Below are 23,785 nucleotides of genomic sequence, written 5' to 3'. Positions count from 1 at the left end.
CTTGTTAACCTAATCTGTCTCGGCCAATGAAGGACAGGTAAAATCATCATGTTGCCTAAACACGCCGTGGCAGAGATAAATCATCCCAAAATACTATCAGTGCAAGCGTGGCGACAGCGACCACGATGTGAGTCCTTGTGTTGAGCGGCGAGGCGGACTGACAGGCCTCGTCTGCTCATTGTATCAGGCCAAGGTTAACAATGGAGAGAAATTGAGTCCGTAACCCTTCAAATGGAGAGCGCAGTGAAAACCTCTCTCTAGGCTTAGCAGTGATTTATTCACTGAGCAGCGAGAGCGTGTGAACTCAATCAGTCATCAGAGCCATTAGTGTTTGTGCTGGAGGTTATTCATATTTTGGCTGCTGTCATTTGTCCCCGAGGTCTCCACTAATGGACACGTCTGTAGGACTGTAGATTCGAAGGTAGTTGGGCAAAGAAATACAAAATGTTTTTATCCTTGTTGGAGCTTTCACTGAATACATTTTAGCAGACTGAGAATTTAAAAATGTCACCCCTAGCAAGTCAAAGTTTGAACTTGTTCATATGAAATATATCAGCATCAACTACATGGATTAGAACAACATGTTGTGCAGATTCATAATTCCCAGAGAACCAATAACTGTGGTGATTATCAGGAGGTTGGCTTAGGGAGGCGTGTGGCGCAGTGGACTAGTGTGTTGGTGTTCGGATCAGGGGAGCACAGGTTCAAACCCCACTGCAGTCAGCATGTCGTTGTGTCCCTGGGCAAGACACTTCACCCCAAATTGCTCCTGTGGGGATTGCCCACAGTACTGAGTATGTCGCTTTGCATAAAAGCGTCTAGCAAGTGACATGTAATGTAAAGTCTCAGCAATTACTCAAACTATTTCCATCCAGAGGATCAATTGAAAATAAATGGTATCTTCTGACCCTTGCGTATTGCCATTAAAATGTCGGGAAATGGCTACATCCAATTGTTTAGTTAATGACTACGTGCAAAACTTTGGATATCCCATCACCCTTAGCTGTACTTTGTCTTAGGTGTTATTTAGAAGGGAATTGCATCCTGACACTAAAACAATTAACAGAGTGATAACAGTCTCTATTGTTTGTCTTGGAGCAATTGAGGATAAATACAAAATATTCCTTATTAATATTGCGTTCTTTTGTATTTCGCCCACAACAGGCCATTGAATGCATCACGCAGGGACGGGAGCTGGAAAGGCCGCGCACCTGCCCCAAAGAGGTGCACCTGCTGATGCAGGGCTGCTGGCAGAGGGAGCCCCAGCAGAGGATGGTCATCAAGGACCTCCACAGCCGCCTGCTGACGCTGGTCAAGAGCCCCCCCGTCTACCTGGACATCCTGGGCTGAAGGGCAGAGGACCAACCAGCGAGCGGAGTTCAGAGGCTGGGGAGGTTTTGATTTGAACCCTCAGCTTCTTCTTTAATTTCATTCCTCTATCCAGGAGGTCATTTCTTTAAACAGGTTCGTCTTGGTTTCATTTAAAAACATGTCACAGTTGCTCCATATCCAGCCTCAATGCCTGACGGAGGAAGCATCTGCAGTCTCTTTCCGCCTTAGTTACGCCTCACCCCGGCGTAACCCCGACCCCCGTTTACTGCCCCTCATTCTCTGGAAACCTGTCAAATGTTTACCAAAGTGTTGAATGTTTATCTCAAGTGAGATCCGCCAGATGGAGGGGCATGCATGGATAATTGTTGAAGTAACTGTATATGGGCTTTACGCTGCTGGGATATCAGATGATGGCTTGTTGTGGGATATTGGCTCTGAGCTGAGCTGGGCTTCATTTTATACAACTCTACAAGCGACACTTGTGTCGAAACGCAATTAGAAAATGAAACGGATGATTACAAGAGAGGGCACTTCACCTCACGAGTCAAAAGTGGAAAGCAATGTTTCAGATTAGGGCACAGTAGACAGTCCCTTGTACAGTAGAGTCACTGTTTTTTGGATAGGTTTTGATATGAAAGATAATTTAACGGCAATCAGAAAATGTATATAAGATATCAAAAATGTACAATCAAAAAACTTCAAAAGCTTGTTAATTGTTTCTGTCAAATCCAGTGTATCATATGAGTATTTTTTAAGAACAAAATGTCCTATATAAGCAGTGAAAGTGTATGTTTACATTTAATTATGTTGGTTCTCCTGTCAAATATGAACAAAAATACTTCCAAAGAACAACAGTCTGACCTGTGGCCTGCCTTCGACACTCGAGAGAGGCTTTTGTACAAATTAGCGATGTTCAACATGCTACTGTAGCGACCTTCTAAATCAAAGCACTGAAGTGAAATTCAGTACGGGGCAAGATGGTGGGGAGGGGACACACTGAGGCAACAGATGGATTAAAGTGAGTGAAACTCCAGGAGGAGGGTGACAGATGGCTCTGAAACAGAGACTGTAGGTGGGGCCAACTCCATAGAAAAATTAAAAGTTTAAATTCAACCAAATGAGACGCTTAGAGGGTGAAAGACTGAGTATATACAAACATGCCTTTAAGTGTAAATACTAAATGTACATACTCTGTATTAATGTGTAAGAAACTATATATTCATGTATTGTTACTCCAGCTCTTTGTATATTGTCTGCCCTTAAAAATAAACAAACTTGATACAAAACATGTCTGCAGGCTGGGGAGGACCATCCCTCTGCATCCATCCATCATTACGGCGTGCTTCAGAGCGAACAATGACTTGGGCGGCGGTCTGTAGTTTAAAGTTAGACATCTTAACGAGACCATTCAAGAGCCTTCTATTATTTTTGACGAACTAATCAGCAACCTGCGACGTCTCCGCGGGATCCTCAGCAGAAGGTTATTGAAAAGGAATAATCAAGTTTCATATTGCCTTACCGCTGGGCCTCCAGCAAGCAAACCCCGACCCAAACCCTTCACTCTACCTCACACCACCGACCCCCTCCTCACCTCCTCCCTCCACCACTCTGTATGCAGAGCGTCTCCAGGGAGTGGTAATGGATTGTGAGTAATGCTATCATCCCTTTCTCTGTCTCTTTCTCTCCCTCTACCTCCTCTGGTGTGCCGGGGGGATGAAAACACTTGGAGGACTCGTGTCTGGCTTATTGTTTCTTCTAGTGTCTACAAGCAGATTCTGAGCCAGATAGGATTAGTACACTATGTGTTGTCCCCGTTATCCTTAAGGGCTCCATTTGTGGTTTCACAATGGACCTTTTTAATAAGCACTCGAGTCTCCAGCCTGGATGGATATGGGATATGACTATAATAAGAGCTGGAAATGAGGCCATTTTCAAAATGGAACCCCTATTAGAGCTTTGCAGCGGGAAACTTTCCCTTTTTAATCTTCCACCTCATTGTATAATGCATGTATGCAGGGAATTGATTTTTGTGTGGTAATTATTCCTTCTATGATAATGTCAATGCAGATTAATTGTGGTCTGTGTCCTGCTAATAATAAACCACTCTGAATGCTTCAATATCAATACTGCAGGGCATTACAAATGGTGACTTAGGGAAATAACTGTTGCACGGATGTTGAAACTATTTACACCAGAGCAGTCCTATCTATAAAACATCAGAGATATGAGTAGCAACAATGAGTATGTACACTGCATATACAGTGTGTGCAGCCTGCAGCTTTCAACAATATGGATAACTTAAATGCAAAAAACATTTTTTTAATTATTTCGTCTACCAACATTCTGGATGTTAAGTGAGCAGTAAGAGATCATTTCACATCAGCGTTTTTAGATTTTGTAGAATGAAATCAAGTTTTTTCTGCAGTTCTTTATATTAACTGAGAACACTCACAGCTCAAGGCTACCTATTAAAGCACCTTCACTGGGAAGAGTCTCACACAATTTAAGTGAAATCTCATTTGAAGGTTGCATTTTGTACAAATATGTGTTTTTTCCTTAAATGTGTGCACACGTTAGTCAGGTTTTCTGCAGATACATCTGTGGGGATTCACACTGGTGCAACACTGCATCACATTTGGTTTGGGATGAAAGCAGATCAGCGGATAGCAGCGATCAAACACTCTTACTGTCGAGTTCTGCCCTCTACTGGACACACACACACACACACACACACACACACACACACACACACACACACACACACACACACACACACACACACACACACACACACACACACACACACACACACACACACACACACACACACACACACACACACACACACACACACACACACACACACACACACACACACACACACACACACACACACACACACGGATAAGGCTGCAGATCCCATGAAAAGGAACACACAGACTGGTGATAAAATAAAGGATCTGCAATGTCTGCACAGATTTTTAAATCATTCCTCAAAGACAACATCATATCAGCATATCACATTAGAGCTGCAAGGAAAATCAACCTGTTCATTTTAATATCTTGGAGTTTCTCGGACAAAACAAGACATTTGAGGATATCACCTTAAAATGTGGGAAATGAATTCTGTATTTCTCCTTTTTTCTGGCATTTTGTAGACTAAAAGATTAAAACAATAGTTGGTAGTCAGTAAACATGCATATTTTATTCTGTAGTTAAAATAATGATTAAGTCTGCTAAACTTTGTTTAAGACATTCCTATTGATAACAAGCTATGAATGTAAAAACAGACATTCAATCTGTTTTCAAGACACTTAAAATGATTCCAGTGAGAATTCTTACACTTATAAAAAGCTTAATTTATTACACAAGTCTATTAGAACAAAATAGCAAATTACACATTATACACAGGAAAGAACATAAGTATTTATACATTTTAAGAGTGGTTTTTCTTTTCTTTTTTAAACAGACAAGGAACAAAATAAAAAAGGGTTAGCTTTAAGTCTGTCGAACCCCGTTTTGTATTCTTGGAACAAATCATTTCATTATGCACTCATCTTTTCTCTCTATTCAACATATGTGAGCATCCTTCAACACGCTGTATTTGTTTTTAAAGAGTTGTCGCAAGAAAAGTGCCCAGTTTTCCTGATAATTACAACCTGATCTGCGTGCTCACTGAGCAGTAAACCAACAAGTTCACTGTGAAAAACAGCAGAGGTACAGTGGTGTGCTGTGGAGAATTTCTGGGCCCAGAACTGATCATTTCAGAATAAATGCAAAAATGTTGTTCAGAAAAAGACGACATCAGCATCGATCTTTTTGATGTTGAAGCGTCTTCGGGCTTCATCACCGTCAAACTGCTGGAAACAGTGCAGGCACCAAACGGCCGAGTGAGATGATGGAAGAAAACAACAGCAGCTCAGAAATAAATAAGTTCCAAACTGGTTTGGGTCGATGCCAAAGAACCACCACAGAAGCCAGTAATGATGCAATTCCAAGAATCAACAGGGTCAAACCCAGGAACGCTGTAAGATGATGACTGTCGAGAAAATTAAATATCGATCCACGGTGGGCAGGGGTAGAGATAAAACAAAACGAGTCGCTGCCATTGAGTGCAAATACTGTTCTGTTTTGTCTGCAACATTAAGGCCGACGTGATATTTATACACACTAACCTTCAGAACATCTCCTCTCCCCTGCTCTGATACAAAGTGTGTGTTCTTGTGTGTGTGTGTTTGTGAATCTACACATTCAATCTGTCCCACATTTCTACCTCAGCATCCAACACGGACCTCTAACACACCTCATCCCACAATATCACATACAATAACCCTCTTATATACCATATACCAACACAGCTATAAAGTTTGAGAGTGTGTGTGTGTGTGTGTGTGTGTGTGTGTGTGTGTGTGTGTGTGTGTGTGTGTGTGTGTGTGTGTGTGTGTGTGTGTGTGTGTGTGTGTGTGTGTGTGTGTGTGTGTGTGATTTAGCCACATGCTTTCTGTGAGTTGTGTGTGCCAACCAGTGGTGTTACTAGTGGTATTTAGTGTGAATGTGTGCCAAACTGGTTTTATACAGATGTGCCTTCCAAACCATTTGTCAAGTAAGAGCAGCTTTGTTTAAAACTGTACCTACATGTTAGCACTACAACAAAAATGTTTAGACCCTGTCCCATTAAAGCCTATAAACACCTCTTTGCCAGTCTCTGAAGCATAGTTGTATGCACAGTACTGCTATGACAACATGAGTAAATTATCTAATTTACGTAATTTAGGTCCCTAACACATTATTTTCTTAAAATAAGTGAAAAAGAAACACATAATTTGAACGCAATTCATTTGAAATTTTACCATGAATTAATCTGCCAGTTGTTCCATCAATTGTTTTGTCCATAAAATACACAAAGAAAATGCCCTTTGAAGAGTTGTCGAGGTAAGAAAGCCAAAACTAAAGATATTAAGTTTACAACCAGGTAAGAAATAAGGGTTGAAGAGAGAGATGCCTACAATTAAACCCAATATCTGTCTTTTTTTCCCTGCTTGTTTTAAACAGATGCAAATTACAACGTTGTTAATTTAGTAAGAACTTAAATAACATCATTAAATTGTACCGTTGATCTACCCCAAATTCCTGCTTATTACTAAATATAATATATTTTTTTAAATATATATAATTATTAGCTTAGTGGTGCATTTATAAAACAGTCTCATGGGACAAAACAAAACCACAGAATAAAAATAGTGTGATAGTTTGTTAAACTGCATGTCCACCAAATACTGCAACACCAAGACTCCAATCTGACTGAAAATACTTCTTTACATATCTTTTTATTCTTAACTTTCAAGTTATAAACCTCAAGGGTTGGAATTGTGACTATAATAGAAAAATGCAAATGTGGAATTTCAGTGCTTTTGTACGTGATAAATGTTCGGAGCAGATTTGTGATGGAAGAAAGAGAAAAGAGAGAAAGGTGCCGTTTGCTCTGAACATAAAAATTGTTCAAGACCTTCAGGGGGCATGAGGCCACTATAGTGTTGCCATGGTAATGTACCGTTATAAAAATGGTACCTGTCTTTTAATCACCGCAGCGCTGTAAGATTTTTGAGAGTGGATTGTGGGGTTCATAATAAGGCAGGCAATCAGAAAAAAAGGAACCACATGATCTGCAAATCCATTCCCGTCCCTGCAGAGTGAAATCAATAGGTGGATGTATAAGAGCCGGTAGCCAATCTGCATCGTATTATGGAGAGCCGAAACACTGCTTTAAAAACACACTAACCAAGAAGTCCAGTTACAAAGAATATTTTCAATAAATCCTTAATAACGTAAAAGGAGATTCTGGATATAATTATAATAATCCCTGCGATATTAGATGTTTCCAGTTTGAGATTTGAAATGTACTTTTAGTGATGAACTGTAAACATTGTAAATGAAGTGTGGGTCTAAAATAAGGCACTTCTCAGCAAGCTTCCTTCAACCCAGAGCCTTTTTAGATGCACATTGGGGAAAATAAATAAACATTTTGTACACGGCAGACATGTATTCTCAAATAGGAGCTTAATGTAGCATCAGAAAAAGGCTTCAATAAAGGCGACTGGGTCCTCAGCTGCTGAGTGAACACATGAATGAATACTTCAGGTGTCAGGGTGGTAGAGAAATACTTTGAGCTGTGGATGTGATGCTTCAAAATCTTTATCTTGGTGTTAAACGAGCTATACGGTGACTGTTAGTCATCTCAAACTGCCCGAGACACTTTGTCACTTCTCCTTGCACTCGCAGGCGGAGGTGTGCGGCTGGTTGGAGCTGTGGCATGGTTTCCACAGCAACGGGGCGCTGAAAATGCCGATGATGCCCAGGTTGAGGACGAGGCTGGCCACCAGCACCCCGATGGTCCCCAGGAAGGAGGGCCCGGCTCCGTGGGCCAGGAGCCACGTCCGCCGCGACGCCATGTCCGCCATCACACCCTCCATCTGGAAGTGGGTCCCCACCACTGCGCTGATGTGGAACAGCTGGTGGCTGTGGCCTGTGTGAGGGGGGAAGACAAGACTGAGTGTATGAAACAACAAGGTAGGGATGAAGACTTCAAAAAATGTGCATGGATAAAGATTTCACCTTTGAACGGCCATGTGCAAACAAAAAACTTGAGCTGAAAGTTGTTCAATCTAGTGGTCAATCTTGTGAAAATGTATCCATATAGGCCTATATTTATAATAATACATTGTATTTATCAAGCGCTTCATCAGGTGCTCAAAGACGCTTTACAGAGGCAAAAAAATAAGATGAGCAATAAAACCACATTTACCACAAGGACACGGCACCAATCACACCTTCAAAGCTAGTCTAACAGGCGAGTTTTGGTCAGTGTTTTGAAGGTGGGGAGGTTAGCGATGGAGAATGCTCCTTCCCCCCAGGTTCAGTGCTTGGTTCGAGCGGGGACAGACAGGAGGTCGGCTTCTGATGAGCGAAGGCTGAGGGAAGGAGGGGGTTCTTGAAAGGTATTCGTTGACGGACGGGGAACCAGTGCAGATTTTAAAGAACATTCAATCCAATCCAATCCAATCCACTTTATTTATATAGCACAGTTTAAAAACAGAGGGTTTGCCAAAGTGCTTCACAATGAACATAACATTATAATAAAATATAATATTACACGAATAGATAAAAAAAAGCACACATAAGAATAAATACAAGGCACATAAAGGCTATGGACAGACAGTGAAAGCATACAAATAGGTATGACATAGCTCAGACTGACTGGTAAGCGAGGGAAAATAGGTGGGTTTTTAGGCGGGACTTAAAAGCTTCAAGAGTGGGCGACAATTTAACATGAGGTCGTTCCAGAGCCTGGGGGCTACCGAGGAGAACGCTCGCTCTCCCCTGGTCTTTTTCTTTGTTTTTGGGACTACAAGCAGCAGCTGATCAGCCGACATTGATATTAAGCAAGCAGTCATGCCAACATGAATTACCCTGTAATCTGTGAGTTTCATATTTGAACTGTATTATGATTTAAGTACAGGTCAATACAATATTACATGTTTTATAATTGTTTGTGTGAGAGAGATTATGCAATGATTGTAGTGTTTGTTGTTTGTTGTGTACCGGCCTAAGGACTGCAGATGGAAATGAGCTATTAGCTAAAAGCTGGCATAATTCATCTCTTCTCTTTTCTGAGATTCATGTATTTGTATGCATGGCCCTAGTTGAAATACATACATAATATAAAGGACGGGTGATGTGGCATCGGAGCGGTGTGGGTGAGGAGGCGGGTGGCAGAGCTCTGGATGTTTTGGAGTATATATTCTCGGGTGATGCTTTTTTGAATAAGCGCGCTCACCTTCAGGATGCATGTATAGTAAGCCAAGGATGCAAACTAACAGAAGCGTTCCATCCTTTGTCCAACACTGAATTCAGCTGCTCAATTTTTGAACCTTTTAAACTCCCCCGAGATGTCCTTTATCTGTCTCACAAATGATGTTTTCTTATCATAGTTTATGATGCTCATGTTTTTTGTTATTTTAGGCTACATTTGATTTTCTTTTGTGGTCTCACTTCAAAGAAGGTTCCCCTTGGAGCAAAGAATGTTTTATTAATCCATTCAGTCCAACATTTTCTGCTCTTCTGCGTCTTCAAATTATTTCAAACTGCACATCTTTCTGTTTGTGCTGGAAGATGCACAAAGCAAGATATTCAAAAGATGTCAGCTTGTCAGGGGCATTTTTTAAATATCCCCTGACATTTTATGGCTTAATAATAGTTTGTTTTCTATAAAGAATTATGGCTGTCTTTGAGCCAATATAACCCAGTGGAATTATCTGTATTTATCTCAGCAAGAGCTGCAACATCTAGCCAATATCACACAGTGTCTCTTCTGATAATTGATTCATAATTGTTGTTATTTCAAACTAAAATGCCAAGCATTACCAGTTTCCAAATGATTATACTTCCCCTGGCTGTGCTCACATCATTAAGTACGATACATTATAACAGTTTATACAATGCAACCGTAGGGAGATGCTGTACTATAGTCAGATCACCACAACATTAAGATATCACTTGCGGATCAAACCATTAATAATTTAATATTCTGATAAAGACTATATTTGATGCATCATCAATTCATTCGTTGATTGAATTATTCATGGAAGGTTTTGTTAATCGGTGCGTTATTTTTAAGAGCAACTTGTTATGTAAGGGATAATGTGCAGCAAGGCGGTCCTTATGGGTAAAAGAACACCCATCAGGAGCCCGACGCCAAGCGGGATCTCACATTATCCCGCTTATTACAAGGCCACATTCTCAACAAAGTAACGACATGACTCCCAATATTAATTGAAATGCTTTTATAGATTTAGAAAATGTATTTATTGATTTAAAAAAGAGTTTTATTTTCATTCATTTCATTTCAAACCTTTATTTAACGAGATTGGTCCCATTGAGATCATAGATCTCTTTTTCAAGGGAGACCTGCAGCATAGTTCCACATGAAACATAAAACAATAAAGGACATTATACATTATATTTACAGGAACATTTACATAGTTATAGACATTTACAAGTGCCCATAGTATCAACGAGCATTTCATTTAGCCTAGCTTTAAAAACATGCAGAGGAATGAGATTGCTCAGTTTCAATTCTTGCTGAAGATTGTTCCAAGCAAGTGGAGCTGCGCACATAAAAGCTGTCTTACCTAAGACAGTCCTTGCTCTTGGCACATCTAACAATACTACATCAGTTATTGATTTAAAATGAAATACATCCGCCAAGAAAAAATAGTCCGTTGTTACCGTTTGAACTACGTAGCAACGGCAGGAACTGCTTCAATAGCGTTTTTGCGGAGCTTTTTGATTACAGATTTGAAAACATTGTTGCTTGCTTTAAAAGTAGCACAATTCATGATGTCAAACCTTGGAAAGTATCTAGATACCCCTGCCCTGATGCCAAAGTAACTGGCAACTGAATATGTTTTGCCGTTTGATGTCTATGTCTGGTAAAACGGACCGCAACTCCGTGTTGAGGGTTTCTGCCCCGTTACTTCTCCGCTGTTTTCTTATCCCTCTTGTCTTTTTCTTTTCTTCACTGGGGACTCATCAGCCACTAACCATTCATCCAAATTACTGTGCTCTCCAAATATATTAAAATTAATATTAAAGCCCTCTATGTTGCTCTCAGACGGTAGACAACGGGAAACTAAAAGACAACCAAACAGTTTGAAAACTGTTTTCGGCCAAACTGTATACAGTTAAATCGACCGGACTTCTTTCTGCAGATGTGAGCATCCTTAACAACGGTCAATACATCCTTGACAGCAGTCTGTACTACTGGATTAACAACGTGTCACGTGTTCTGAATTGACCAATCAGAATTGAGTATTCAACTAAACCATGTAATAAAAAGGTTTAAAGGAACACAGAAGGACACTGACAAAGAGGACAGTGACAAAACGAAAAAAATAAACGTTTTAGTAGAAGCCTGCTATAAAACCTTTAGTGAGATGGCCAATTATGAAACTAAGAATCTAAAGTGTTGTTCCAATTACCTAAATTAATTAAGTGCCTTATTTGATGTTAGACGTGACTGTGTTTTAACTTCTATTTCCAAGGACAGAAGCAAACCAAGCCGTTGTTCTGTTGCACAACCAGTATCTGAAACACAGCGACTCTGCCTTTATCCTGAAGTGTGTGAACCACAGGAACAGAAGATTATTAAGATAACAACCTTTTTATGAGCAAAGAAACAGAAAGAAAAGTTAGTTTACACTCCGTCAAATAAAGGTCTGTTTGATGCAGAGGCTTTGTTGTGTCTGTAGTGTCCAGCAGTAAGCAGGGAGAACAGAAAAAAGCAAACGGCACATTTAAAAATGTAAGGATGCCAGCTTTTTCTACTCTAAATGCTAGCTTATTCTCAACCTTTCAGTTCTTAAAGTGTACTCAACCACAGTTAAACAGTAGAAACTGGGGAGACAGCGCCTTAATCCGCCGTGGAACTGAGGATTGAATACAAGGTCTCCCTCCTCACCCACCAGTGTATCCATGGAACTGCCCCCCCCCCCTCCCCCTCCTACCTCAAGGAACTCCTCACCACTCATACTTCCTTGCGGACCTGTCGCTCCAGCAAAACCAACCTCCTCAAACCCCCCAGGACCAAGCTCCGTACTATGGGGGACCGGGCTCCCCGAGCACATGAGAGCACCACAGACCGTGGAGGCTTTTAAAAAAGGCCTCAAACCCCATCTGTTCAATAAAGCCTTTTCCTAGACCTTTTATCTTATTTATTACTACCCTTTTATTTATTTGTTATTGTTGGTTTTTTTACTGCTTTTTATTCATTCTACCGTGTTGTGTACCGTTTTAATTTTTTTCCATGCTAAATGCTTGTAGCACTTCGGGATCTGAACTCAGATATGAAGTGCGTTATAAATTAAACCCATTATTATTATCATTATTAAATAAACCTTTATCATTATCCTCAACCAGGGCATCACAATGTTGAAGTACTTATCAGTATATGCTGTGCAGAGCCAGCTACAGCCCACAACAACATCATGAAGGACATACCAAAGTAGTCGAAGCGCCCGGGGGCCAACCTCTCCGGGAAGTGGGAGGTAAACAGGAAACAGGTGAGGAAGGCGAAGACGAGGTGGTAACAGTGACTGGACAGGGCCTCGCTCGGGAGGCAGTTACCCCCGCAGCACAGAAGGATCTACACGTAGAAAAACACAGGTTTAATAGTAAGATATTTAGTAAAACATATATTACAACATATTTATTTAAAAGTCTTACAATAGAAATCAAGAAGATAAAATACTGTTTAAAAGGGTGTCAGGGTGGGCATTAATGGTTGCAGCATTTAACAGTGATTAGGAATTATAATTAATTGCAGCATTGCTCAAAGTATTACAGCATGGCACTAATCCGCTCCCAGCACCTGCATAATGACACATTCATAAAACTACGCATTCTGTGCTAGTGTGCACACAGTTTATCCACACTGTTATAATATGCGAGTGAGAGCAGACCCAAAGACACTCACCCTGTAAAACAGAGGAACAGTGTCAAATATAAACGGAAGGACAAACGCTCCCGTCCTCAGGACTTTACTCCTCTGGGGGAACTGCAGCTCCAGGAACCTGTGGAGACACAGAGAGGACATTTATATTTATACGTAGCAAAAGGGACACACACATGGAGAAATATAAGATAAAACATACCAACTACCCTGTGGTGACCCCACAGAGAAATCTATGATGTTATAAACTTCAAGTACACTATTTAAGATAAAGAACTACTAAGTCAAAAATGATTTAAATTGTTTTCCAGTGAATAGTTTAAGTGCTGTTTTAGTGGAGTTTCAATCGTGACAACCACATTCTGAGAGAAACACTAAAACCTTTCAGACATTACGAAGTCACATTTATATAGCTCTAAGCATATTATTTCTTCTTACAAACTACTATTTACTTGATCGTAAACAAACTCCTGAAAGCAAGATTCTCACAAATCGAAGGCCTTGACATTGAAAAATGTATTTGACATCCTTAGCCTGAGGAGGAGTAGATATGTGCAGCGAGCTCTTACCTGGAATAGCAGGACAGACTGGTGCACAGCACCGTGTTTCCAATGGCGATGGGGGCGAAGTGTTGATGGAGCCAGGTGTTCACCCAGCCGTCTGGCATGACATAATGCCCGTAGCTTATGGCACACCCTGAACACAAGCACAGGATATTGGAAAAAGTTAAAATAGAGGAACTGAAGTTGGACTGTGAGGTTTTTGTATAAAGTTTAGTTCTCATTCATAACACTCCGTTTGATGTCTCACTATGGGATGCGCCTCATCGCGGAGCAAACAGAAGCATCAATCTCATTACGCCAATCCTGATTGGCTGGTGATCTTGACGTCAGCGTCAGGGAATTCACCCCCTATAAGTAGCTTGCGCCACAACGCATGCGTCATTCAAACACCTCTTCTCGCTTCAGAGCACATCTCTAATGGTAGCCGGGCAAGCTTCACTGTCCACAGACTGAACACAAATACCCATTTCGGTCGACGGGCGCTCGCCGGCTACTCCTTCTGCTTCGCAGGAAGACGGTAGTACTAACGCCGTTAGTATTTTAAAAATCGACCTCGCCCTTCTCTTACCCGAGAAAGTAAGGTAGGTCCGATTTTTCAAGCTAGCAGCACACCTATTGCTAGCTCGCTCCCCTTCTACCGACACCACGGTAGCGAGGACGTTTTTCTTTTCTCTTCTCCACAGAGGGGAAAAGGATTAAAAAGGAGCATACTGCCACACCAGTCAGTATTCTCCGGGAATAAAAGACCCACACCGTCCTTCTTCTCCGGATTAAGGACAAGGTGGTAATACCTTTTTCTCCCGTCCCACCTGTCGAGAGCGGGCCCTCTCCACGCCACGAGGCGACCAAGATGGACGCCCCTCTCCCTCACACCAGAGGAGTCAGGGACTCGGTGGCTCGACTCTGCGGCTGCGGGTTGAAGATCTCGGGCACAGACACACACCAGGTCTGTTCATCCTGCCTCGGGCTGGAACACGCCCGAGGCGCTATCGACAACCCCGGCTCATGCGGACATTGTGTCCGCTTCACCGTTAAGAGCCTCCGCTGACGGTTAGCAAGACAAACTAGCCTGTCGGAACAGGACCCCCCCCATGTCCATGGACCCGCCGACCGGCAGTCAAGACACGGGGGCGTCTGGGGCTCATTATCCGCTATGGCCACAGAACCGGAATCCCGCGCCCTACCGAAGGTAGGCCCGTCACCAAGCAGGAACCCCACGCTGCCAGCAAAGTCGGACCGCTTTCAGTTTACAATGACTGAAAAGTCCTACAAAGCGGCAGCGCTGTCTGCCAGGGCACTGAACGTGTCCTCGCTGCTAACCGCCAAACAAGCGGAGCTCTGCGAGGACCTGTCGGGTAGCCCGGGAGCAGCCACTCTGGACGAGATGGCAGCAGTCCTTCACCCAAACTGTCTCGAACTCTGCTCGGTTTAAAGCACCGGACAAGCAGAGGTCGCAGCCCATCCCGAGTCCCCAGCCCAGGCTGGAGACAAGGGCAAGTTGGCCGAGAACATCTCCGGTTCCGGCTGCAGCTCAGGCTCAGCCAACCCAGAATTTCGGCCAGCAGTCGAGGAAGAAGAAGCGAGCGGAGTGACAGCCCCTCCTTCTCCCCTCCGTGAATGTGTTCCCGCCGCCTCGAGAGATGCCTAAACATCATCCTCAAGTCCGCACAAACACATGTCACACATTGGTTGATTCTTTTGTTATAAAACATTTGCCGCTGACGCATCCAGGCTTCAGGCCGAGGGCGCAGCTCAAAAAAATGAAAAGAAAATCAATGAAGCCAATAAACAGCCCGCCAATTGTTCCCCTTTTGAGAGCAGCTACGGCATCTCTCAAAAGGCGGATTATTGACGGGTCTGTGAAGACACCACCACCACGCGCAGTGCCGGCTGGGGCTTTAAGGGCACCACCGTCACGCGCATGCGCAGTGCCAGCTGGAGCTGTAAGCGTGACATCCCAGCTGGCTCTAAGGAGCACACAGCAGGAGATACTCACGACATCTGTCTGGGCTTCTCAAAACAGTTACACACTATCTGTTTTCACAAACCCGGAGAGAGTTATCCCATATTCTATAATGCCCGCCGAGCAGAGTCAGATTACGCAGACAAATGTCCTCGTAAAGCACCTGCTCAACATGGGTCTCATAATAAAACTAAACCCCGTGCGCCACGGCGTGTGGAGAGTATTGGTTATTATGTAATGCGTAGTGGCACTACACCCGACTTTTCTAGTACGGGACGCGCCTACGGGTGCTGTCCTTTCGCGGAAGGTGGTCACCACGGACGCATGTCAGACAGGCTGATAGGGGATTTACGAAGGTCGCCAGCGGGCGCACGTAAATCACCCGGAGCTTTTAGCGGTGTTCCCCACCCTAAAACGCTTCCTGCCTTCTCTCAGAGGACATCATGTCCTCGTGAGGACAGACAACACGATATCGTGTATGAACCGCCAAGGGAGGTTGCGTTGTCTCCAGTCACACACACTGGCACACAAACTTATCCCTTGGAGCGGCAGACGTCTCCTCTCTCTGAGAGCGACACAGGTACCGGGAGTGATGCACCGCGGGACAGAACTACTGTCCAGAGGTGCACCACTCTATGCAGACTGGACTCCTCATCCAAGGATCGGGAGTCCGCTGTGGGTGCGTTACGGCAGAGCCGCGTTAAATCTGTCCACATAAAGAAAAAAAATGCTCAATGACAGCTGTTCTCTTTAATGCACGATTTAAACGCACTGTTAGGCGGGGATGCACTCGTACACGATTGACCTCCGGGTCCTCTGTACTCGTTCCCACCCCTGGCTCTGATACCCCCAACTCTGGCCAGAGTGAAAGAGCAACGCCACACACTTATCCTGATGGCTCCGCCCTAGCCCGCAACGTACGGGCTGGTGGAGATATATCAGCTGTTGTGCGGGCAGCCATGGCAGCCCCCACCACGCAGGGACAGATTGTCTCAGGCGGGGGGGGCGATCCTTTACCCACGCCCAGAGCGCGGGGCACTATGGGCCTGACCCGTGAGTGGTACAATCTGAATACAGTGGGACTCCCTCAGAAGGTGATAAACACTATTCAGAGTGCGAGAGCTTCCTCCACCAGGTCTCTTTACGACTGTAAGTGGAGGGTGTTTGAGGAGTGGTGCCTTCAAAAAGGACACATCTCTTTTCAATGTCCTGTCGGGGTGATTTTATCATTTCTACAGGACTTGATCGAAAGACACAGAGCTTTCTCCACGATCAAGGTGTACCTGGCTGCTATTGCTGCATGCCATGTGGGCTTTGAGGGTAAGACGGCTAGCCAACATCCTTTGGTCTGCCGTTTTATGAAGGGAACTCGCAGGCTCCTCCCTGTCTCCAGGTCGCTGGTGCCCTTATGGGACCTGGCAGTGGTTTTAAATGGGCTCAGAATGACCCCATTTGAACCCCTGGAAGGAGCTGACATGAAACATCTGTCACTCAAGACAGTGCTGTTACTGGCCCTGGCATCCGCGATATCCATGCACTGTCTGTACATCCTTCATGCACTCAGTTCACCCCAGGGCAAACGAGAGTGTTGTTGAAGCCCAGCCCTGCCTTTACACCAAAGTTGGTTGGTTCGTGTACCCCGATTGACATTGAGGCATTTCCTCCGCCGCTGTTTTCCTCCGGGGAGCAGCAGCAGGATCTGTTGTGTCCAGTCCGGGCTTTACACACATATATGGACAGATCAAAGGAGCTTCGTCTTAATGACCAACTCTTCGTGTCCTGGGCTAACCCTCACAAGGGTAAGCCTGTTACTAAGCAACGACTATCCCACTGGATCGTGGAGGCCATTGCTTTGGCCTATACGAGTCAGAATTTGCAAGCACCTTCGGGTCTGCGGGCTCACTCGACTCGGGGCCTGGCTACATCCTGGGCTTTGTTCAAGGATGTTTCCTTCCAAGACATCTGTGCAGCGGCGAGCTGGTCCTCGCCGCTCACTTTTGTCCGCTTTTACAGGCTAGACGTCTCTGCTCCAAGCGTGGCCCGAGCAGTGCTGGGCACCTTGTTGAGTCGGGACTCTACCTGTTAAATTCTGGTTGATCGGTGATTTTCGAGATAAGCTCGTCTGGCAATACGGGAGCTACAATTTCCCATAGTGAGACATCGAACGGAGTGTTATGAATGAGAACTATAGGTTACTTACGTAACCCCAGCACTCAGAGTAACATGAAGTGAGATGTCTCACCAGGCGCATCCCATAGTGAGACATCTCACTTCATGTTACTTCTGAGGACTGGGGTTACGTAAGTAACCTAAAGTTTCCTACCTCTTCTGCAAAATCTTTTTACTTTAAAAATCACGTCATTCTAGGTACTTTTGTTTTTCTCTTTAACAGAAATGCATTGAAATAATTACACTTGGCATTTTAAACATTTCAAACCACAGCTTGTAGATGTTGTTTCTGGTGTCAGAGATTATCACATAAGAAAGGCTGCTGTCTGCTACAGTGTGATCTCTGATTCAACCACTGGAGGTCGCCATGGTGGGAATATTTCAAGATCTAATTTTTTTTTCATTTCGAGCAAGGATTTGCCCACCTGAAGCCTTTTCAGTGTACTAAACCATTTCAAAACGTGTAGCTTCTACTGTAAAATCTCCCTAACCCTGCAGGGAGAAACCCAGAGAAAACCCATAAGGACTTTTGAACATTTGGAACCGGGCCAATCTGGGCAGTAAGAGGCTTTGTGATTAAGAATCAGTATGGGAACAAAGCACTGTAAAAGGGAAGGGAGGAAGCCTGAGTTTCTGAATGTTTGACTGCAGGTCTTTCAGTGCTGGGATCATAAAGACACCATAAAGACATTTACACTATTGTATATTTCTTCGTAAGGGAAATGCACACACTGAACATATACATCGACAGTAAATACAGGAGTTTCACCCACAAAGACACACACAAAAACCTGTCATGCATGTTCAAACTGACAGTGACAGCAGGTGCAGCAAGAAAACATATTTAAATAGCCTATGCAAAAAGCTTTGAATTCTTACAAGGCTTCTGCACTGTGTCAGGGAAATAATATCCATCAGATAATTGATTGTGAGGCATATGCTGCCTGGGATGCAAAAACTTTTAAATAGAATATATTATAATCCCTTTAAGATGCCTAGTCAGCGTTCTTGAAATTCAATTATTGCTACAAACGGTACCACACCAGGTTTCATGTAGAGGTTATTTCACCCTTCTTTTCTCAACGTCCATAAGATATGTGTGGCTCGATGGACCAGTAAATTCCTGTTCACTGTCGTTGTTGAATGTTCATGAGTCATGACTGAGGAAGAGCATCAAGCCTATATTCAGACAGTCACATCTGAGTTCTGCTAAGAAGAAAATATGCACCAAAGCTTCCATTTTCAGGATTTCCCGATGTGTCCGAGTCTTACCCAGACTGTAGAGGCTGATGGCTCCGTAGTCGAAGAAGTAGCAGATGTGGCGGGACTCTGGGGACATGGTGCTGAAAGTGTGAGCACAGCTGGAGGTGAAGGGGTAGATGCAGATGAGCAGCATGTACACCAGCAGCGGCCAGGTGTAGCTGTCCGTCAGGAAGTTCATGGTGGAGCAGAGCGCAAAGAAACGCCACAGGAAGTACCTGAAAACACCAGTTTGTCTTATTTAAGCATGACAATAAGCTCAAAACTGTCCCTCACTTTTCAGAGCTGTTATTCTTGGATTTATCCATCATCCTGATCTCAGTCTTCTGTTTGTTTGGATTCAGGCTCGTTATATTTTGAGGAACTTTTTCCCACCTATCTTTCTTTAGGGTACATTTTAACCACCTGCTTATTTTCCCTGCAGCACTATGAAGGATTTGAGAGATTACATCACAGATACTCCTCATACTTCTACTGATCCTCACAAACTCTTCCATGTTTTCTCAGCTGTAGATAAGATAAGTCTTGAATACAACTCGTCACAACCTGGTTTATGAAAAAATCATTCCATATCTATTGTTTGAGCAATGTGGTTTTATGTCACATTCAATTTGATTAAGCAGACGCTTTTCATCCAAAACCACTAACAATAAATGCAATCAACGGTGAGGATACCATTTCAGAACAGCAAGAATCTTGCAAGTAGACCAGCCTTAAATGACCCAAAACGTGTACAAGATACAGAAAGGCATTTTATGTATGGCTTTTTAAGATATAAATGACCTAAGTGCAAAGTAAAGTTTTTTTCAAGTGGTAAATGAAATGTACTGATACTTTGGACCAGGTTGAATACAGTAGTGAATGTTGATCTTATGGTCATTGTCTAATGTTAGCCGTTTGATGGAGCAAGGCAGATATTTAAAAAAACCCACAGATGTCCTTGTAGTTGCACTCACCATGTTGGCAGGAAGTGGGTCCAGATGTTGACCGTCTCGTTGTTCATCTGGAAGCTGCTGAGGACGCAGTCCAGCGCTGAGCTGTGGGGGTGGCGGTATCCAGAGATGATGCTTTCCTCCCTGAACACCTGAGGAACACACACACTCCTGATGAACACAAACACTCCTGATGAACACACACACACTCCTGATGAGCACTGCGAGTCAGCTGTGCAGAAGAACTCTTCAACGTTTCCTCAGGTTGTTTTCAGTGTTTACACAGGAGCTTCAGTGCAGAGGTTCCTATAGTTTCTATTTGTAGCCTCGGGTTGCACAAGATTTTGATGAATAGTTGTAAGAAATGACAAAACATCTTACAAGAAAGTTAGTGAAAATCTAGAGAAAACCTCCAAAACATATATTTGTGTGCAAAAGGTCTTGTTGGAAGATAAACAAATATGACAACAATGTTAATATTCTCCCAACAAAAGGCTATCTGTTGCCAATCTCTTCATAGTAGAGCATTTCAGAAACGTTGAAACTATGCCTTGCAATAACCTTAATGATAATAATTCTAAATAATTCATTTTTCAAGACATTGTGTTTCAAACATGAATGTGGTACATTACGATAAGATCTACTTTAGCATACACTGTGGGTGTTTCTCAATGTCGAGTATGCTTGCTTGGTAGCACATGTCTTCCGAGTCACTTGCTTCAGAAGCGAGGCAAGAATACTTCCTGGCATTCGGAAAACGAAGAGTGGAACAGGCGAGCAAGCGTGCAGGTGTGCGTCATATGAGAGGGTCCCCCTTACATTTTCCGCCACAGATTTGGGGAAATTGGTCCGTGCGCAAAGCATTGTGGGGATTTGAAGACCGCAGAGTCTACACATGTGCAGTCTTGAAATTTCTCCAAACTAAGTATGCCGGGCTCGGTAGAATTCCAACTATCCTGGACATTGGAACAGTACTCCGGCGGCACTCGATGACGCACTATGCTTGAAATAGTGGCTGTGGAGCAGCTTTAATTGACATTGAGAAACACCCTGTATATCACAAGTCTGGCCCCTTAAGAATTGTTTGAAATTCAATATTTGTGTTCCTAATTTATCACTGACTGACACAACAAATATGTTGTTACACCCATCTTGATATGACTTTCCTTCTGCTGTCAGCAATGGTACTTTTAGTCTAACTTGCTCTGGAACTCATTTTACACAGCAGCACCAATTTCATGAGCACGAGCAGCAGTGAGACACAGAAATAATGTAATAGAAACGTGATTAACAGCGCAAACTCAAGGACACATATTTCAGCCCTTGACGCTGAGACTGTTGCCTGGATATTGTGATGTAAAACCACGACAGCATTGACTGCTTATCAGATAAGATCCAGTCTGGTGGACGCCTGCCAACGCAGATGCTTGAACTGCAGGGCTCGGCCTCCTCAAGGACGGGATCTCCGCCACAAGCAGCTAGCACAAATCTTTCCTGCGTGGATGTTTGATTTCATGTGTGTACATTGATTATGGCTTTTAGGAACAGCAAATTGTTTTGTTTATGGTATATAACTACTGGGAGGTAAGCTATTTGTAGTTTCAGAGAAAGAAAGGAAGAAGGCGATGATGTTTGCGAATCCTTCCTGTCAAAAAGACTATCAGGATGTTTTTAAGCATCTTTTAATTAAGACGCTCGTTACAAAAATGTAACGTATCAGGGGTGCACATCAGATCTGATCACATCAGAGGATGCAGGATACATCTTAAAAGGCAAAATAAACCAAAACACACATGCATTTCCAAACATTTGGTCTACCTATGTTGCAATTCTTGCAAATGTATTATCTTTTCAATTTACACACGGCATCTATTGCACGTCTGTCCGTCCTGGGAGAGGGATCCCTCCTCTGTTGCTCTCCCTGAGGTTTCTCCCATGTTCCCCCGTAAACTGTGGGTTTTCTTCGGAAGTTTTTCCTTGTACGATGTGAGGGTCTAAGGACAGAGGTGTCGTATTGTCATACTGATATTCTGTACAAACTGTGAAGTCCACTGAGACAAATGTAACATTTGTGATATTGGGCTATATAAATAAACATTGATTGATTGATTGAACACTTTTCCGAGGTAAGTATTATTGCGCTGCTGAGAAGTCGCTGCCTACAAATTGAAAAAAAGGCACCATTATCATTTTGGTGATTTTTCAATGAATTATAATTATTCAAAACTAATTCCCTTCAATATCTTGAATCATTTTGCAATTGCAATATCATTACAAATTAATAATAAAACAAGATATTTATTCCAAATCGTTCAGCCCTAAATGGTTTTTAATCACAACATGAAACACACCTTTCTGAAATACTACAATTACTCTCAATGGAGCAGCACTACCTTGTGTGACTTAATACCTAACCTGTTGATAATCAGTGATTGTGGGCTACTTCCTAAACTGAGAATAACTTCGGAATATGAGGTTTTATCAGCAGCGTAAAGCAAACTGAACCAAGACCCGCGTAAATGTTGTTGAGTTCCCCCTCCTCACCTTGGGGATCTGGTGGATGTCAAAGAGCTGGGAGAGCTGGGGGAGCTGGGGAAGCTGGGGGAGCTTGATGCTGAGCATGTCTTTGGGCAGTCTGATGGCCCCCCTCCCTCTCTGACAGACCTCTCTGAGCCTGGCGCGTCCCCCCTGACAGAGGACGACCCAAACGGGGTAGTCGAACACCGGGATCATGGCCCCTGGTCCTGGACTGTCAGGCTCCCATTGCAGGCAGCGGCCCCAGCCCTGGATCCAGCTGCCCCCCCCACCAGCACCGACCCCGATCCCCCGCCACACCGGGAACACTGCAGGGACACACACAAAACACACAAAAAAAACACAATGAGACAAAACACACAAAACACACACAATGAGACACCAACAGAACAGAAAAAAACGTCAGGATCCATTTTAAGATTCTTATTGTCACTTTTAAACCTTTACATTTTCAGGCTTGTGCCTACTTTAGAGATGTACTACCAAAGTGTCCGTTTGAGGATTTCAAAAGCAGCTTAAAAAAAATTGTTTAGATTTTTTCTAAAGGTTTTCAAATTTGGATTGAAGCAGAATTCATCATTATATCCAAAACCTTCCAATTGACAACATATTTATATATTTTTTCAATAAAATGTTACTTAAATGAAGACTGAATAATCTTATAGCATGTATTTATCAATGGCTTTGAGAGAAAAGACGAACAGAGACAAAACAAGACTGATCAACGGCCTTCAGACTTTTCCATCATTGTTAAAAAGAAAATCAGTCACTGACAGAAAACCTCGGAATATTTTGTTTTAGGTTCATTTTTTCAACGATAGTCACAGGGCAAATGTTATATAAGCATTGATAAGTTAATATGACAAGAGTGAGAGTGGTGTGTGTTGACTGGAGAGACACTGAGGACAATCTCTTATTGTGTCTGAGCGTCAGAGTAGTTTGAAGAATGCCTGACATTGTCACACTGCAACGGTCTTTGACTGAAGGCAAGCCTAACGACACGTTCGTAAAGAGAGGATATTATATAGTGCATTCCATTCCAGTCATTTTTAAAGATGTAAATCAATTAGGTGGAAGAGGATGTGTTATCATGAAGAAAAACGCAGCCTTATGTAATTCAGAAATAGTTTGGCCACCAGATCGCAATTTTAAAAGGTAGGGTAGGTGAGAATGGAGCAACCAGCTCGAGTGCGCTAGAATTTGAAAATACGCAGCTGAAAAAAATCTGCCCGTTCCTTCAGACTTCCTCCCCTCCTCCAACACGCACGAACGCGCACATGTCCAATGAGGGCACAAGATAAGTTTGTGCACAGATGGAAGGCTGACAGGCAGGTAGGCCATCCAGTTATTTTAGCCGGGCCGGCTCAGATGATTGGTCGTGCTTTTTACAGCGCTATGGCTTCCACTGATGACATATTTGTATGTATTTATTGTCAAAGCATTTAATGTATTCATTGCTATCGGGATGTTAAGAGCATTCCATGGAATATAACAAAAAGTGTTTCTGAAGTAGGGTGACCAGATG

The 23,785-nt window shown here is 43.1% G+C and overlaps 2 protein-coding genes across 3 annotated transcripts in view; one reads left to right on the top strand and one right to left on the bottom strand.

Moving 5' to 3' along the window:
• ntrk1 (neurotrophic tyrosine kinase, receptor, type 1) overlaps positions 1 to 3,456 on the top strand; it is a 34,076-nt gene extending 30,620 nt beyond the window's left edge. The window contains exon 17 of the mRNA XM_034103179.2: positions 1,165 to 3,456. Coding sequence (XP_033959070.1) covers positions 1,165 to 1,350 — 186 coding nt within the window. The 3' untranslated portion in view covers positions 1,351 to 3,456. The remainder of the gene's footprint in view (positions 1 to 1,164) is intronic.
• Positions 3,457 to 4,360: 904 nt separating this feature from the next.
• paqr6 (progestin and adipoQ receptor family member VI) overlaps positions 4,361 to 23,785 on the bottom strand; it is a 36,394-nt gene continuing 16,969 nt past the window's right edge. For both annotated transcript variants that reach the window (XM_034103181.2, XM_034103180.2), the window contains exons 2-8: positions 22,270 to 22,568; positions 19,750 to 19,877; positions 18,806 to 19,011; positions 13,408 to 13,534; positions 12,863 to 12,959; positions 12,388 to 12,532; positions 4,361 to 7,855 (exon numbers count right to left, since the gene is read on the bottom strand). In XM_034103181.2, the coding sequence (XP_033959072.1) occupies positions 7,590 to 7,855; positions 12,388 to 12,532; positions 12,863 to 12,959; positions 13,408 to 13,534; positions 18,806 to 19,011; positions 19,750 to 19,877; positions 22,270 to 22,458 (1,158 nt within the window). In that variant the 5' untranslated portion in view covers positions 22,459 to 22,568 and the 3' untranslated portion in view covers positions 4,361 to 7,589. The remainder of the gene's footprint in view (positions 7,856 to 12,387; positions 12,533 to 12,862; positions 12,960 to 13,407; positions 13,535 to 18,805; positions 19,012 to 19,749; positions 19,878 to 22,269; positions 22,569 to 23,785) is intronic.

The sequence above is a fragment of the Pseudochaenichthys georgianus genome, chromosome 16 (genome assembly GCF_902827115.2).
Source record: "Pseudochaenichthys georgianus chromosome 16, fPseGeo1.2, whole genome shotgun sequence".
In the NCBI taxonomy this organism is placed as follows: domain Eukaryota; kingdom Metazoa; phylum Chordata; class Actinopteri; order Perciformes; family Channichthyidae; genus Pseudochaenichthys; species Pseudochaenichthys georgianus.
Note: the sequence above shows the minus strand (reverse complement) of the source record. Positions and strands in the feature narration are given on the sequence as shown.